The sequence below is a fragment of the Toxorhynchites rutilus genome, chromosome 1 (genome assembly GCF_029784135.1).
Source record: "Toxorhynchites rutilus septentrionalis strain SRP chromosome 1, ASM2978413v1, whole genome shotgun sequence".
NCBI lineage: Eukaryota > Metazoa > Arthropoda > Insecta > Diptera > Culicidae > Toxorhynchites > Toxorhynchites rutilus.
Genome location: NC_073744.1, coordinates 63,145,962 through 63,163,210, shown reverse-complemented (window position 1 = coordinate 63,163,210; position 17,249 = coordinate 63,145,962). Strand labels below are relative to the sequence as shown.

General features: G+C 40.9%; 2 protein-coding genes across 2 annotated transcripts; both read left to right on the top strand.

The window, feature by feature from the left end:
- Nucleotides 1-6,832: 6,832 nt before the first annotated feature.
- LOC129761876 (protein D3-like) lies at nucleotides 6,833-7,749 on the top strand. The gene is made up of 2 exons (XM_055759701.1): nucleotides 6,833-7,125; nucleotides 7,193-7,749. Exons 1-2 carry the CDS (start codon nucleotides 6,958-6,960, stop codon nucleotides 7,679-7,681), a joined length of 657 nt encoding a protein of 218 aa, XP_055615676.1. The 5' UTR covers nucleotides 6,833-6,957; the 3' UTR covers nucleotides 7,682-7,749.
- Nucleotides 7,750-13,213: 5,464 nt separating this feature from the next.
- Nucleotides 13,214-16,610, top strand: LOC129781777 (protein D3-like). The gene is made up of 3 exons (XM_055789360.1): nucleotides 13,214-13,227; nucleotides 13,288-13,338; nucleotides 15,861-16,610. The coding sequence occupies exons 1-3, from the start codon at nucleotides 13,214-13,216 to the stop codon at nucleotides 16,378-16,380; spliced, it is 585 nt and encodes a 194-aa protein (XP_055645335.1). The 3' UTR covers nucleotides 16,381-16,610.
- The last annotated feature ends 639 nt before the right edge of the window (nucleotides 16,611-17,249 follow it).

Sequence of the window (17,249 nt, the reverse complement as noted above, 5' to 3'; positions counted from 1 at the left end):
AAGAAGAGGTCACGGGAAAAATACCAACTGTTCTCCCAGCTCAATCTGAGGGATTGACTGACCCATCTGATGGTGTCTGTTGCTGGGGAGGAGGTGGTCCATAGTTCGGAGAGCCTACCCTCCTTGGCGAGACGATCAGCCTGTTCGTTACCCTGGATTCCGCAGTGCCCTGGGACCCAGCAGAAAGTGATGTCCTTCCCTGTAATTTTTTCCTCGATGCTCTGAATCCAAGGGTGTTTACTATTGCCACTTTGTAGAGACCGTAATGCACTATAGGAATCAGAGAAGATCACCACTTTACTGTCGCTATCACAGAGTGATGTCGCGACAAGGAGAGCGGCAATTTCGGCGGAGTATACCGAACATATGGAAGGCAGTTGGAATTTTAGCTCCGTGTTATTGGCAAAAACTCCAAACCCTGTTAGGTTTCCATCAAAAGACCCATCTGTGAAGATTTTGTGGTGGGTGTGATACTTGTTATGTAGGTGGTTATTCAAACAGGCCGTGACAATGCTGCTGGCTTCCCCAGCCCTAACAGCATTTTTGATTGACCAGTCTATCATTGGCGGATGTGCGTGCCATGGGCGTTGACCCACTCTGCTTAATGGAGCAATAGTCGGGAGGGTGACTTGGCTAATATTTTGCAGCCAAATGTTGGCTCTGGAGTAAATGGATAGAAGATCCGGGTATTTCTCGGACGTCCGGATGGCTTTAGTGGCTAGCATATTTGTGAGGAAGTGTTCGAAAGGAACTACGCCAGCCTCCACAAGCAGAGCGTTTATTGGGCTAGTCTGAAAGGCTCCTGATGCATGTCTAATCACACTATGGTAGATAGGCTTTAGGTGATTCAAGTGAGCCCAAGAGGCACGGCTGAAAAGTTCGATACCGTAACGAATTCTAGAGAAGATAATGCTTTTGCCTATGTTGCAGATGGTTTTACGAGAACTCAAGCGGCATCTGCCACCTAAAGCTTTCATCAGCCGCAGGCGGCACTTCATACTAGCTTTAGCATTTCTAAGGTGTTGTCCGAAAGATAGTTTACTGTCAACTAGCACTCCGAGAATTCGGACAGAGCTGACTCTCTTAATAGGCCTGCCATTGATTAGACATGTTCTAAACCTTTTCCTATGACCTTTACATTTGCAGCAGTGCATTATATTGGACTTCTCTGCAGAGAACTTAAACCCAATGGAATTTGCCCAGTTACTAACAGCCGAGATTCCTTCCTGCAGTCTTCTGCGGGCCATTTCTGGGAAAGCATTTCTTGCCATCAGCAGTAGATCGTCTGCATAGGCCAGTACCTCGGTGTTTTTAGGGATAACCTCTAGAACCGACTGCATAGCAACGAGGAAGAGGGAAACTGATAGAACCGAACCTTGTGGTACTCCGTTTTCTAGGCAACGGTGATCCGAAAGTACTCCTCCAAAGTAAACTTGAAAACCTCGATTGGTGAGGAAACAGCGAAGAATGTTGAAGAGGGAGCCTTCAAAACCCCATCGGTGGAGTTGATCGATAATGTTATGGCGCCATGTGGTATCGTAGGCTTTGGCTAGATCGAGTGAAGCAATTTCGCTGTGGTGGTCCTTTTCGATAGTCTCTTGAAGGAAATGATCAAGTTGACTGAAGTAGGTGTCCGTACCCTTACCTCGGCGGAAGCCATGCTGTCTGGGGTCCAATAGTTGGTATTCTTCGAGGGCCGTCCTAAGTCTTCGATTGATCATTCTTTCGAAGACTTTCCCTAAGCAGTTGAGGAGGGTTATGGAACGGAAGTTGTTCGCGGTCCGTTTACTCTCCTTCACCTTTGGGATAGGTATTACCAAGTCTGTTTTCCAAGTATCTGGGAAATAGCTGTTAGCCCAACATTCGTTGTATATCTGAAGGAGTAGAATTTTTGCATGAAGAGGTAGATGCTTAATCATCGGATATTCGATTCCGTCTGGGCCAGCTGATTTGCTTTTGGATATTTTTATTGCCCATAACAACTCGTCCAAAGAGAACTTATCGTTGTATTTGTGGACCTGTTCAGTAGCAGGAGGAAAAACTTTAAGTTCCGCCTCCGCCTTGATAGCCTTGAATTCGTTGGTGTAGTTGGAGGTGGCTGAAATGGTGGCAAAGTGGTCGGCTAGATGGTCGGCTATGATGCCTGGATCTTCGGAGAAGGTGCCATTAATTTCGAGCGAGTAGCAGTTTGAAGTCCTCTTGCCACTAAGAGAGTTGACCTTGTTCAAAAGTTCAGATGTCGATGTCGAACTGTTTTTCTTGGCTTCGGTTAATACCTTCCTGGCTAGAGCTCTAGCCGTTTGGAAGTTTGTTAGGGCGATCATTTTGCAAGCACTTCCATCAGGAAGGCGTCGTAGAATACGGAGGGATTTTCTTCTCCTTTTGATGGCCTGTGCAACTGCATCGTTCCACCATGGTACAGCCTTTCGGCCGGGTTTCCCACTGGTATGGTGGATATTTTGTTCAGCCGCTAAAATAATGGCGTGAGTAAATTCTTCCACAGAGCAGCTTTCATATTCGGAAAGCAAACTGTTGATTGTGGATTCGAAGCCTTCCCAGTCGGCCGACTGGTATATCCATTTCCTGCGCAAACGAATGTTTGGATTCCTAGACAGGGTTCGGATGTGGATGGGGAAATGATCACTACCTCTGAGGTCACTATCAACGGTCCAGCTCAACCTGGGGGCGAGGTCCCAGGAAGCAATCATGATGTCTATGGCCGATGATGATCCGCGATGGATATCTATCCTGGTATGACGGTGATCGTTAAGTATGATGAGGTTTAGTTTTTGGACGATTCCCAAAATTGTTTTACCTCTTTTGTCACATTTGTTTCCTCCCCATGAAGAGTGGGAGGCGTTAAAGTCACCCATCAGGACGAATGGGTGCGGTAACTGTTTGATGGCATCCATAAGTTGAGTTTCAATGTCATTACTGTGCAATGGGGGAATATAAATGGAAGCAAGGGTTACCTGTAGAGGTCCCTTCAGTTGTATCGCACATATTTGTAATGATGATGTTATGGGGATGACGGTATGAGGAAGGTCCCTCAGGACAGCGAGGCAGGCTCCAAAAAGCCCCGAGGATGGCCCTTCCTTAAAATACCAAGAAAATTTGCCGCTAAATGCCCGCTCTAAGAGCGATACATTGATTTTTTTAGCTTCTTGAAAAGCCAGTGCTAGTGGGAGATATTGTTCCTCAGCTAACATTAGCTTAATTTCATTCATGGAAGTGGATAGCCCACGCAAGTTCCATTGAATAGCAAGTTTTCGGTTGGGTGTTTGGTTACGGGACGAAGGGTTGCTGTTAATAGCTATAGGAGTGAATTTTAAAAAAGAGAAAAAGGTAAGTGGGCTGAGGTAAGTAAATAGGGGTTCGAAGATGGGAGAAGGGTATGAGATTAGGAATGGGTAGATTTGCCGGATTTGTTCTTCAGTCTAGGATCATTTTTGGAAACGTTGGCAATTGATTTGTTGCCAGGTGGGGTGGGTTTGTTTGAATGGTTGGATTGGTTGGAGGTTTTAGTTTTGGATGCGGTGATTGGTTGGAATGAAGTGGATGGTTGGGGGGAAGTGGATGGTTGGAGGGAAGTGGATGGTTTGGATTCGTTGGCTGGTTGGGGTGAGTTGAATTTTTGGTTTTTGGATTTCTTCCTATTGGATTCTTTTCCTCTAAAAATTTCCTCTTCTGATGATTTGAATTCATCTGAGGTTGATCTTTTGTTTGTATTTTTCCTCTTGTTGGAGGGGGTAGTTTCAATTTCCATTGAAATATCTGGGTCGGATTCTGAATCTGACGAGGAGGTGCTGAGTTCCGATTCCTGTGGATTACTGGACGGGATTGGAACTGCTTTTTCTGAAGAAGTTTGCTTAGCCTGATTGCAGTTGCATTTGCATTGAGAACAGCCTGTATTTTGAATTTTGACTAGTCTTTCTTGCAGCTTACTGGCAAAGGAAGGACCATTTTTGTTTTCAAAAATGGATTTAGCTTCCTTATAAGACACACCTTGGTCAATTCGGACTCTGGTGATGTTATCCTCTGCGATCCACGCTGGGCACTTCATACTGGTTGAGGCGTGATTTCCCTTGCAGTTCACACAAGAGGCAGGAGCATTGCAAATAAAAATTTTAATTTTATCTTTATCGTTACTATTTGTGTTAAGTTCAGGGTGGGCTACACCGCAGTTACGACAAAGTTGGATTTTTTGGCGCACTTTTTGGAAGTGTGGCCGAAAGCGAAGCATCCGAAGCATTGCATCGGGTTTGGATAAAAATTCCTGGTTGAAGCACGGAGGAATCCGAAGTTAATTGCTTCAGGGATAACTGTTCCGTTAATGGTGAGGATCATTGTTGAAGTAGGAACTCTTTCCTTCAAGACTGGGTCAAATCGTAGAATTTTTTTAACGCCAATCACATTTTGGTCGGCTAGTTCAGATAGGAGGACGTCTTCGTTTAAAAACATTACGTCACGACAGGACACAACGCATTTGCGTTGGTTCAAGGTGGGATGGTATAAAATTTCGATGGGTGTTTCGTCGATCAGCGACTTTGTACCCAGAAGCAGTTGAACAAGTTTTTCATCTCGTAGATGAAGCGCATATTGAAGGCGATTTTTATCGTCGCGTTGAGGTTTAGCGTCTTTAAATTCCTTACCGATCACTCCTTGGATCGATTTGGAAACGGTGAAAGGATTCGATGGAAGAATATTACCTTCAGTGGCTCTCAACAGTAATATTTGCAAGTTGCCACCAAAAGGATCAGCCCATCTGGGCAAGGTACGAGTGGTGGTAACACCGCTGTAAATATTGGTTGGCCTTCCGGCGCCGGAGCTGCTGGAAGCCATGATCGGGGCCTGTCTATATCGAAATACAGCCAGGCGCGGAAAAATATTCACGAACCAAAGTAGACTATACGACGTGCGTCGGGGGACGAAAACGGCGGAAGACAGTAACGGCGGGGGACAATGCCAACGCAGTTACAAGAAACAAACACCGAAATCACTTGGCGGAAAAACACTATTTTTAAAAACACTTGGAAAAAATCACTTTTAAATGTCTGTTAAATTAAAATCAATTTGGGATATGTAGTAAAAAAATTTTTAACCTATACCCTTTGGGCGTCCTATTTCTCACTAGCTCCTGGTATTAAAAAAGGTTTGGTCACTCACCGATCGTGTTGAAGGACCTCCTCAAAGATCATCACCTAATGGTAGTGGGGTAGCGGGGAAGGGATCGGATACCGCCGACGGCAGGGCAATCGCCGCAGCGGTTCGAAGCGACGAAGCGAAGAAAACCTCTTTTCACACCTCCTGAGTTGCTGGTGGTTGAAGCAGAAATTGCGCCAAAATCGCGCGTCACTGGCAGGGAAAACGTTGCTGATGAGACGGGCGCAAACAGCGGGACACGCAAGGGGCAGTGAAAACTGCCGGTCAAAGTGGCCAATCCGACCGAACCAACTTCCTGAATGGCCGTTGGGGGCTTCTCGACTGCTTCCTCCTTTCCTGGTATCCGGGCAACTGTTGCTGAAAGAAACGCTTTTATTTAGGACCGAAATTAGCTTTGAAAAAAGCTTTGCATCCGGTAGTAGGAGAAAACTTCTATAGTTATTATTCTCTTTTAGAATGGCGCTAAAAACATAACCGTTCAGGTCGAGTGTCAGTAGCACCTTCGAATAACTGTAAAATGTCAAGCGTTATTTAAACGCCCTAACTGCCAAGTTTTGATTGGCCCGATTTACGATTTCCCCAACACAGACTTCAAAATCAATGTACCTTTGGGAATCCTCTTTGCAAATATACATGCAAGTAGGGGGTATTTTTGTTCTCACCGAGCTGTGTTTCCCTAACACGGACTACAAAATCAGTGTGCCTGGGAAATAGAAATATGTTGCATCGAGAGTAATAGATGCATACATTGTCCGTTTTGTGGTTTAAATTTGTAGTATTAATTACAATTCGACAGTCAGTCAGCTAGCAACCAGTTACCGGCAGCAGCGATGGTATCCATTCATCATTAAGATATTTCTGCCGAATCAAAAGCGGAGGAAGGAAGTGGGAAGGTCACACGTCTCTCCGGTTATGTCCACGACATTATCCACCCGTCTTTTTCGGGACGTTTATAGCTCAACCATTTCTCAACAGATCGCATTTCTACGCGCCTATTGTAATATTGCGATATAACGATGTTAACGGTATTAACGCTCACGAGGTTTATCGTGTTTCACGTTCTGTCTGTTACGGATGGATCACGAAATAGTCTGTGTTTTCTACACTTAAAGGTTAAATCCTTGGTTTGCCAAGAATCTAACAAGGCCTACCGATGACTCGCCTTCGTCTCATCCACATCGAAGAAAACGATCTCATTCGTGGATTCCGAACAGATGAAGCGTTCAAGTTTGCCCCAAAACGTGTGGTCCCTAATGTGGTAATATGAGTTTTAATCCGAGATTCCACTGACGTATCACTGAACGGCAAGCCGCTGACATCCATTGGATGTCGGATAGAAGACGACCCTTTTCGACACGTCAATTATGCAGATAGATTTGATAGTCGCATCGTGTTCCTTCAATGAAAAACTATGTGTAGCATGTGAAAGTGCCGTAAGTTGAAAATTGCTTCTGTGGAATCCTGGCTTCAGTATAAACTCTATGAGTAACAACCACATCTAAACAAAACCGGTGCAACAGCTTCTCATAGCACTGATTGCTCTCTCGCCACGGAATTTTCTCCAGTCATAGCATCAGTAACCATTCATTTTCATAGCTATGCACTACAAACAAACACAATGATTATCTGAAAACCGGTGATTTCGTCGTCTTATTTAATTCTCCATTCGCACGATTTATCGTCAGTATCATTTCGACGGCGTCTGAAGCAACGTTTCGACCAGTCCAACCAGTTTTGAACTATAGCGTAATTTTTTTTTTCGCGTGTCAAACAATTCAGATTGGGACGAACGATATGGCACATGTGAAACGCGGCTCAGTTGCAATCATTGCACTGTTTCAGCTGATCTGCTACGCAGCTACCAGTGAGGCAGGTGCTGACACGGATCAAGTACGGGAGCTCTTCATTGAACACGAGGTGATTCCAGACGTTGTGGATGCAGCCCCAAAGGAACTCGCAAAGGTAGTGTGATTGATGTTTGATTTTTATAACATTAAAAACCAATATTTGCGCTGCCCGTTACTTGTAGATCACTTACGGTAGTGGAGTCACCGTAAAAGGTGGAAATGAGCTAACCCCAACTCAAGTTAAAGATCAACCCAAAATCGAGTGGACGGCCGACCCAAACGCATACTACACCCTCTTCATGGTAGATCCAGATGCCCCAAGCCGAACGGATCCCAAATTTCGCTCCTTCTGGCACTGGTACGTGGGTAACATCCCCGGAGACAAAATTGATGAGGGCGATCACAGGATTGCGTTTATTGGTTCGGGACCACCGCAAGGCACTGGACTGCATCGATATGTGTTTCTAATTTACAAACAGAATGGGAAGATTGATCTGTCCGATGCACCACGCACCTCCGAACGCAGCTCGAACAATCGGAAGAACTTCCAGCACAAGGATTTCGTGAGCCGGTACAAATTGTCAGAGCTAGTGGCCGGTAATTTCTACAGAGCACAGTTCGATGATTATGTACCAAAGCTGCATGCGCAGCTCTCCTCCGGTACGGAGTGAGAACTCCATCCGAAACGTATCGGTTTGCAGCATAATAAACGTGCGATACAAAAAATATGAGTAAAAAATCTGTAGTTTTTTTTCTGTTCGTGGATGTTAATCTTTACGGAAAGGAATGACTATTGATGGTTGCCTGAGGTGGGAAAGTACATGGACAACAGACGATGAAATATCGAATTATTGCTTTGCAGCCATTCCATGCCAAACCGATATATTTTCGTCAAAAGTGGTGATTTTGTTCTTTATCGCAAAACATTCGACCCGTATTTTGATTTTTTTATTGAGGTACCCATTTCCATTTTAGGGTGGTCCGAAAAAATATGTTTTTCCACTTTTTCCAAAATTTATAACCAATTTAGATGATCGACATATCAAATTGATACCAATGAGCCAGCCTTTTATTTTCAAAAAATATATAAAAAAAATACAGCGCCCTCCAGTCCGAAGCCATGAAAACAATAAAAAAACGACCACAATCAATAATTACGAAAATTAAATCCTTTGTTTTTGCAAGTAATATTTTTCAATATTTTTCATGAAAGGCCAGTTCATTGGCTTCAATTTGATATGTTGATTATCTGAATCGGTTCAATAGTTCAAAAGTTATGAGTTTTTGAAAAAAGTCAGTATTGAGAAAAAGTGAAAAAGTTAAAGACCCACCCTCAATAAAATGGTCACTCTAACGAAAAAAAAAAACGGGTCTAATATTTTGCAATAAAGAACAAAACTATCACAATTCATAGAAATCTGAGAACCCCTATATCGGTTTGGCATGGAATGGTTGTTTGTATGTAACGAGGTGTTTATTGCATCCAAAATTTAGACTTAATGAGACTTCCACTAAATAAGCAAGAACTGATGAAACAAATTCGTGAACATTTGGACACTGAACAAACATCGGAAAACTTGAAGTGTCTCATGATCTGATGAACAAAAACTCAGTAGAGTACAACATTTGAAAAAGAAAAGGAGTCCAAAAGTCCAGTACTTGCTGTAAAACAATTATTACTGATAGTGAAACGTGGTATTTCAATGTATAAAAAAGTAGATGTTCTATTTCACACTGAACCACACCCGGAAAAGCGGTTTTGAAATTCTTCAAATCTAGTCGATGAAATTTCTACTGAACGTCAGTGAAAAAATGTAGCTTTCTGCAACTCAAGCAGTGTTCAATAGGTAATACTAGTGGTGTCCAGTATTCGCAGAATTAATTGTTGACTTTATAGTTGATTCTCATCCATTTGATAAGAGACTGTCCACATACCACTTGGACAAAAAAGGTACGGTTACAGACATCCTCCTCCTCCTCCTCCGTGGACAAGCATGGAAATTTTCTATACTCTTCCCCTCATGGTCCACGTGGACATTTCTCCTTTTTTTGGAAAAAAAATCGGATACGCTGAATTGCGCTTAAATTCTATGTTAAGTTTGTTTCTGCTTTCTATACTGTGCTTTTATATTATAAAAATGTAAACTCAATAAAAAGTTAATTCTTCAAACATCTTTGGGGAACAACAACTCGTGAAGTTATTTGTATTGCTGTTTTTTTTTGCTCCCAAATTTCATTTACGTTGTGATCACGTTAGTGGCTGTCCACATACCACGTGGCCAGAGAAAGCACGATTTTAGATTCCCCCATCCCCCTCCGTGGACAATCGTGGACATTTCCTATACCCCTTGTTGTGCACGTGAATATATTTTCTTTTTTTGGTGAAAAACAAATCAGGAAAGTAGTTGAATCGCGCTTCATTCCCATTTTAAGTTTGCTTTCTATTCTATGTTTTTACATTATAGAAATGTTAGCTTTTTTAATAGTAGCGGTTTGTTATTAATTTTTTGATTTATTCCCCAACCCGTGGAGATATTTGTATCACTGTTTGGTTTCTTTTAAATTTCATTTTCGCTATCACGTTATATTAAAACATCTCGGGTTATTTTGAACATTTTCTATCATAAACCGATGTAAGCAGAGGCAGAGCTATTTGAGTTTTAAATATTGAAATAATACAGAAGGATTTAAAAAAATAATATAAATATTATCACGTTGTTTAAGATATGAACATGTTGTGTTGTGTTATTTAATTTTGACGCGTTCAACTCCTAAATTCGCGAATTCATCATCCTATTAAGACTAGTCTGCAAAATCTTTCCTCGTCTGAATATCAATGATACATATTCGCATTTCATCTACTAATGATAGTTCCGTTCAACTTCTAAAATCTTGGAAAATATTGGCTTGTTCAGAATAATCCTCCACGATCTTTCATCATCCTTCACGCAAAAATTCAATTCAATGAAAATTAAACTCAAGTGCAGCACAGCGTATGTTTTCTGAAGACTGCATAGCTCATCCACTTTTATGGCTTTTCAATAAGTCATTGGAATCAGAAAGGTTCCCAAAAATATGGAAAAACTGTTTTCTTGTACCAATATTCAAATCCGGTAATAGATCCGATGTAAGAAATTATCGTGGAGTAGCTATTATTTCTTGCATTCCAAAACTCTTTGAAGCCATAATAAACCAAAAACTTTTTCAACAACTAAAGACACGAATTACGAATAAGCAACACGGTTTTTTCAAAGGACGATCAACGACAACAAATTTGCTGGAATTTGTCACATTCACTTTGAATGCAATGGATAATGGTAATCAAGTTGAAACTCTATACACTGACTTTAGTAAGGCTTTCGATCGTGTTAATATACCCTTACTCCTTCTTAAACTTAAAAAAATAGGGATAGAAGTCAAGCTATTGAAATGGCTAGAATCATATTTGACTGACCGCACGCAAATGGTGAGATTTAATGGGAAAATTTCAAAACCAATATTTGTTACATCCGGAGTTCCTCAAGGCTCTCATTTGGGGCCGCTTCTGTTCATTTTATTTGTTAATGACGTTTGCGTTTTTCTTAACATTGTTAAGGCACTTATCTATGCAGATGATATGAAGCTGTATATGGAAATAAAGAATAAAGAAGGCTCTCAAACATTCAAAAACGAAGTTGACATATTTTATAAATGGTGCACTAAGAGTTTATTACAGCTCAAAGTTAGGAAATGCACTTTGATGACTTTTACAAGAAGAAGAACACACTTGAATGATGGTGTTAAGCTGGGAAATCAACCCATCAATAGATGTCAACGAGTAAGAAACTTAGGCGTGGTCTTAGATTCGAAACTAACCTTCGTTCAACATTATAATACAATCCTCCATAGAGCAAATAATATGTTGAGCTTCATCAAACGCTTTAGTTACCATTTCCACGATCCGTACACAATAAAGACATTGTATATTACATATGTTCGATCAATTCTCGAATGCTGTAGTATTGTATGGTGCCCCTATATAACTTCACATAAAGACAGAATTGAATCTGTACAAAAACAATTTTTATTATTTGCACTTCGTAAACTAGGCTGGTCTTCATATCATCTCCCTCCATATGAAGCACGCTGTATGCTAATCAATATTAAAAGCCTAAAAGAACGTCGGAACTCTGCCATGATTCTATTATTATTGTTGTCATATCACAACGAGAGGATTCAGAAGAAATATTAGCCATGTCAAGGTCAATGCTTAAAGACTATCTGAATAGAATAAGATATAGTAAAATTTCACTGTAATATCTGGGCAGCATATTTAGTCTACGCTGGTTCGACGAAATAAATAAATAAAAAAAAAATTTGTTTTGATTATGTAACTTGTTAAAAACGTCTTCTAAATTAAACGAATAAATTATCTAGCCAGCTCTCTTTAGTTTTCTTTTTAGTTTTAAGTAAGTAGTTTTAAGTAGTATTAAGAATGTATCGGTCCACAATTTAGATTGACGACAATAAATAAATAAATAAAGAAATAAATAAACTGGCGCTAAAACCAAGATTTGTATTAGGTGTACCGGTAAGTTTCTTCGGTTTTACAACAGATGGCGTAACTTGATTATCATTCCAGTGAATCAAATTCCCAGACAATCATTGGAAAGCTACTGTCATTGCGCGTCTTTTTCAGTGTATGTCAAAAAAGTTAAAGCGTAAACAACATAGTTTACTGCCACTTCGATTATGTCGAATTTCGTACCAACGAGATTGTTTTGGCGGGGAGTGTTACTTCGTTACTTCAATACGAAGAAAAAAGCTGCGGAAAGTCATCGCATTTTGGTGGAAGTTTATGATGACCATGCTCTAACTGAGCGAACGTGTCAGACGTGGTTTGCATGGTTTAAAAGTGATAATTTTGACTTAGAAAACGAAGAACCTTCCGGACCGCCAAAAAAGTTTGAAGATGAAGAATTGAAGGCTTTACTCGATCAAGATCCGTCGCAAACGCAACAAGAACTTGCAGATACACTTGGAGTAGCTCAGCAAACCATATCCGATCGTTTAAAAGCAATGTTAATGATTCGAAAGATAGGACATTGGGTACCGTATAAATTGAAGCCACGAGCCACGTCGAACGCCGTTTTTTCACGTGCGAACAACTGCTCCAACGGCATAAAAGAAAGTTTTTTTTGTATCGAATCGTTACTGGCGATGAAAAGTGGGTCCAGTACGACAATCCTAAACGCCGGGCAACATATGGATACCAAGGCTATGCATCAACATCGACGGCCGCGCGGAATATTCACGGCCAGAAGGCTGTCTGCTGTCTATTTGGTGGGACCAGCTGGGTGTGGTGCACTATGAGCTGCTAGAACCGAATGAAACTATTACGCTGGACCTCTACCGACGACAATTGATGCGTTTGGCCCGTGCACCGAAGGCCACAATACGAGCAAAGGCACGATAAAGTTATTTTGCAGCACGACAATGCTCGGCCGCATGTCGCGAAACCGGTCAAAACATACTTGGAAACGCTGAAATGGTAGGTCCTATCCCACCCGCCGTATTCTCCAGACATTGCTCCGTCCGATTACTACCTTTTTCGATCGATGCAACATGGCCTGGTTAACCAGCACTTCTCCAATTTTGATGAAGTCAAAAATTGGATCGATTCGTGATTAGCCGACAAACCGGCCGATTATTTCCGCAAAGAGATCCGTGAATTGCCAGAAATATGGGAAAAAGTTGTGACTACCGATGGGCAATACTTTGAATATTAAATTTGTAGCCAGTTTTGCAGAATAAAGCATTAATTTTTGAAAAAAAAACTATTATTAAAACTATTAAAAACAAATAAATTTAACTTTGTAATTTTCCAAAAATCGATCCTCTTGTAGCGATTCAATCAATGAATTGATCCCTGTGCTGTTTTAAGAATCGATTCGTCAAGATCGATCTTTTTATAAAGATCCACCAATATTACTCGTAAATCTAGGAGAAGCAGTTGTGAAAGTTTGGTCATTACAAAACAAGCGGTCACAAGTTATATTTACAAGATCGTAAGATGTTAAGTCTCCGTGAACAAAGGAAAAAAGAAGTACGAAGGGGAATATTTGCCTAGATTATAAGGATCTCGCTGAGGCAAACCTTTATTCTCCGTGAGAAAATCGACTGAACAACATCGTTGCTGGGCGAGCTGGACGGCGAGGGATTGAATGCCTTTCTCAAGGTAATGAGTGGATGAGTAATATTATGGATAAAGCAAAGTTTTCCAATGGCTTTTTTGAAGGTTAGAGACGAATGAACTGAAGGAGTTTAAAGTCACAAGCAAGGAAGCAAGGTAACCTTCAGTATCGTTTTGTATTCATAGCAATGAATATGCGACCAAATTACTCACTTGCTGATGTCTCAGGCATTGCAATCATGGCATCAAACTGACGCCATTGTATTAAAGGGGAATCATCAAGCTAGGCTATCGTCAGCTCACCAAGAAAATAAATGTTCTGGAATTTAGTCAGTTATTTGGTTTCGCATGACGGTAGGGAAACTCTCTCCATAAAGGATGACAGATAAGCTAATCTAGATTGGCAATATTAACAGAAAGGGCTTCTGTTGAGAAGAGCGCAAAACAGAGATAAGTGTGTGTATATTTAGTTGCTTCAAGCCATCGATATACGGATATTTGTGTGCGTACGTGCGGGCTTCATAACCCGTACGTAAAAATAGTGCATCTTCGCTACGCTGAAACCCCATTTGTATCTGCTCCAGTTTTCATTGGCCCTGTAACGATGCAACAATCGCCTAATTTTTTTATGCTATGATTGACGAGTGTTTAGTGTTGAAAATTATGCAGTCGTAATGATAAATATAAACAAGGAGGAGAGATAGCGGGAGGGAAATATTTACGCTAGTGTATTGGTAATGAATTTCAGCTGAGGCAAATATTCAAGCTTTTTCCAATCAGTTAACGTTGTTTGTTTTCTGTCATCAATGCATTTAACTGACGCTATGGTGAAGCAGGTGTTAAGGTTGTGCACCAAAAAATTATTTGGGGAATACCAAGTTATTCAATAAGTTATATTAAGTTATTACTTTATTTGGGCTCACGTGCCAGTCGCAAAACTGCTTTCAACTAGGATTGCATTTGCAATAATCTGCTACAGTGCAAAGCAGTGTCTGCAGTGCTACACTTTTCGAGGTTGCTGTGATGAACAGATAGAGTTTATTTCATAGATAGAGTTTATTTCAAATTTTGCTACTGACAATCGAAACCAAATCACATACAACATTTTAGAACGACATTTACTTTCTTGGTGACTAAATAAGTCACCAAGAAAGTAAATGTCGTTCTAAAATGTTGTATGTGATTTGGTTTCGATTGTCAGTAGCAAAATTTCTCCACTAAGGATGACAGCTGTGGTTATCTCTAGCATGTATTGTTCAATGTGGTGAATGTCGCGAACACTGCGAGCACAAGAATGAATTATCAAACAATTATCGTCAAATGATTCTACAATTAAAAAAAACATTTCAGGGCGACCAAATTGGTAGAATGATAATTTCAAGATTTTCGTAGCATTATAAAATAGTATCCGCAGTTATAAACGAGCGACTTGGATTAAACTACAGCGTAGTTCTACGTCAACAATGCGGTCGTGTCTTGAACACAACTTCCTATATTTTTAACGAATGTTCGTGATGAGTTCAGATCATGGTTGAATAAAATTATTCCTCTCGCGAGTGATAAACCTCAACCCTTCGTATATTTCAAACCTGTCCAAATTCCCCTCACTATATGTCCATATTCCCCCATTATATGTCCATATTACCCGAATCGAATAAAATGCTGTACTTTTCGATCTGTTTTGATTTCAGCAAAAACATTGAAAAACACTTTTTTGAAAAAGATTCGGCCGATTAGGTCGAAAAACAGTGTATTGAATTGCAAGAAACTGCATTAAAGTATTGGGAAACACGAGTTTCCAAAAATATAATTGAAGTTCTTCTTAACATGTCCACATTACTCCCACTCCCATTACTCCTACAGGAGGTTTAATTTTTCTTAATTTTTCAATGAACTTTAAATGAATTGTTTTTAATGTAAAAAATTTGTACGTAGCAATGAATCGTTCGTTTTAGTTTTTAACACAACTAGTTCACAACGTGTATTGGCTTTTCATATGGCACCCATGGTAAATACACACGCTCAGCAGAGTATCGGAACGGCTCGATTTGCTCATATTTGAGCCGTGCTGTTGGAAGTTAAATGGTAGGGCAAGGGGTTAAGCAGCACAATGAACATGTACCAAGCAATGAAAATTACCCTAAACGGATTAAGTTCGGAAAGCGGTCACGTCACGGACATATGAATGATGTTGTATTCCACATTTCATTGCAACATCCATACAACTATCATTTAAATTTAAACTACTTATTTGTGTTTTGTTTCACTTTGTCGGCCATGCAAAGAATAACCGTGTACACATTATTGATATACAACCGAGTTGGTCCATCGATAAATTATTGGTATGATCAGTACTAATCCATACAAATCAACACTGTTCCAAGAATATGCAAACTACTACCACAACACAACTATACCAACCGGTTTAGACTTGGTAGCTGAGAACGATACAAATTGGTCTCGTGCCACGGAAATCATCTTAATTGTTATGCACTACTTGCGTAGGTACATAGATTATCAGAAAACCTGAGGTATCGCCGCGTCTTTTCGTTCTCCTTCGTACCGACTGCCATTAGTGTCGTTTCGACAACGAATGAAGCATCATTGGTTCAAAGAACAAGTCTGCGTTCTCGTGTTTCAATACTCCAGAGAAATCCGTAACTACAATCGCCTGCTAGCTCAATTGCAATCGGTGCTCATTTCCTGCAGATCACTTACGATAGTGGGGTCACTGTTAACGGTGGGAATGAGCTAACCCCAACTCAGGTCAAAGATCAGCCCAAAATCGAGTGGATGGCTGATCCGAACTCATACTACACCCTCTTCATGGTGGATCCAGATGCCCCAAGCCGTGCGGATCCGAAGTTTCGTTCCGTATGCCACTGGTACGTAGGGAACATTCCCGGTGGCAAGATTGACAAGGGCGAACACAGGATTGCGTTCATCGGATCAGGGCCACCGCAGGGCACTGGACTTCATCGATATGTATTCCTAGTCTACAAACAGAACGGGAAAATCAATCTGTCCGATGCACCGCGCACCTCGAACCGCAGCCGGAATAATCGATTGAACTTCCAACACAAGGATTTCGTTAATCGGTACAAGTTGGGAGAACTGGTGGCAGGAAATTTCTACAGAGCGCAATTCGACGACTACGTACCGAAGTTGCATGCACAACTCTCTTCCGGTACGGAGTGAGGAACCTGACTGGTCCATAATAAATGTGCGATGCAAAAGACACCGGGCAAAAAGTGTTTGTATGTTCACGGTTATTTACTTAATGTTACCTGTTAAGCATTTCCAGCCAGAATAATATGAAAAGATGCAGAATTTCAATAGAATTTTTGACGTAGAACTACGTCTTTCAGGAAAGGTGCCAAATCAGAAAACAGGTCACGTTTTATGAAATAAAGTTAACGTTAATAAGGGTTTTCCAACTTTAAATTCCGAAAGTAAATTGAAATAAAACACACTTAGAATTCCAATTTCGATGAAACTTTTATTTCAAATTGAAGTTTGGTTTATGCCATTATGTGTGAAATACAACATCATTCAAATGTCCACCTAAGGCTTCCTCGCACACCTTGATCCGGAACAGGTAATTTTCGATGACTTTTCGGCACATATGGGGCGGTATCTCGGTCATAACTTCACGAATGTTGTCTTTCAAATGTTCAAGAGTTTGCGGAGAGTTGGCATAGACACGGTCTTTGGCATAACCCCACAAAAAAAAGTCTAACGGGTTCAAATCGCATGATCTGGACGGCCAATTGGCATCACCAAAACGCGAAATTATGCGTCCCTCAAATTTCGTTCGCAAAATGGCCATGTTCGGTCGTGTTGTGTGGCACGTGGCGCCGTCCTGCTGAAACCACATGTCATCCGTATCCATATCTTCAATTTTTGGCAAAAAAAAATCGGTTAACATGCGGCCATAGCGCTCACCATTCACAGTTACCGTCTCGCCGTCCTCATTCTCAAAGAAATACGTCCCGATGACTCCACCAGACCATAATGCGCACCAAACAGTGACTTTTGGCAGATGCAATGGCAACCAACTCAACAAT

Bases quoted from the DNA above. Each gene is read 5' to 3' on its own strand.
- LOC129781777 (XM_055789360.1), top strand. The intron at 13,339-15,860 runs GTAACCTTCAGT...ATCGCCTGCTAG, and splicing joins GTCACAAGCAAGGAAGCAAG to CTCAATTGCAATCGGTGCTC.
- LOC129761876 (XM_055759701.1), top strand. From the start codon at position 6,958: ATGGCACATGTGAAACGCGGCTCAGTTGCAATCATTGCACTGTTTCAG. The intron at 7,126-7,192 runs GTAGTGTGATTG...CGTTACTTGTAG, and splicing joins CCCCAAAGGAACTCGCAAAG to ATCACTTACGGTAGTGGAGT.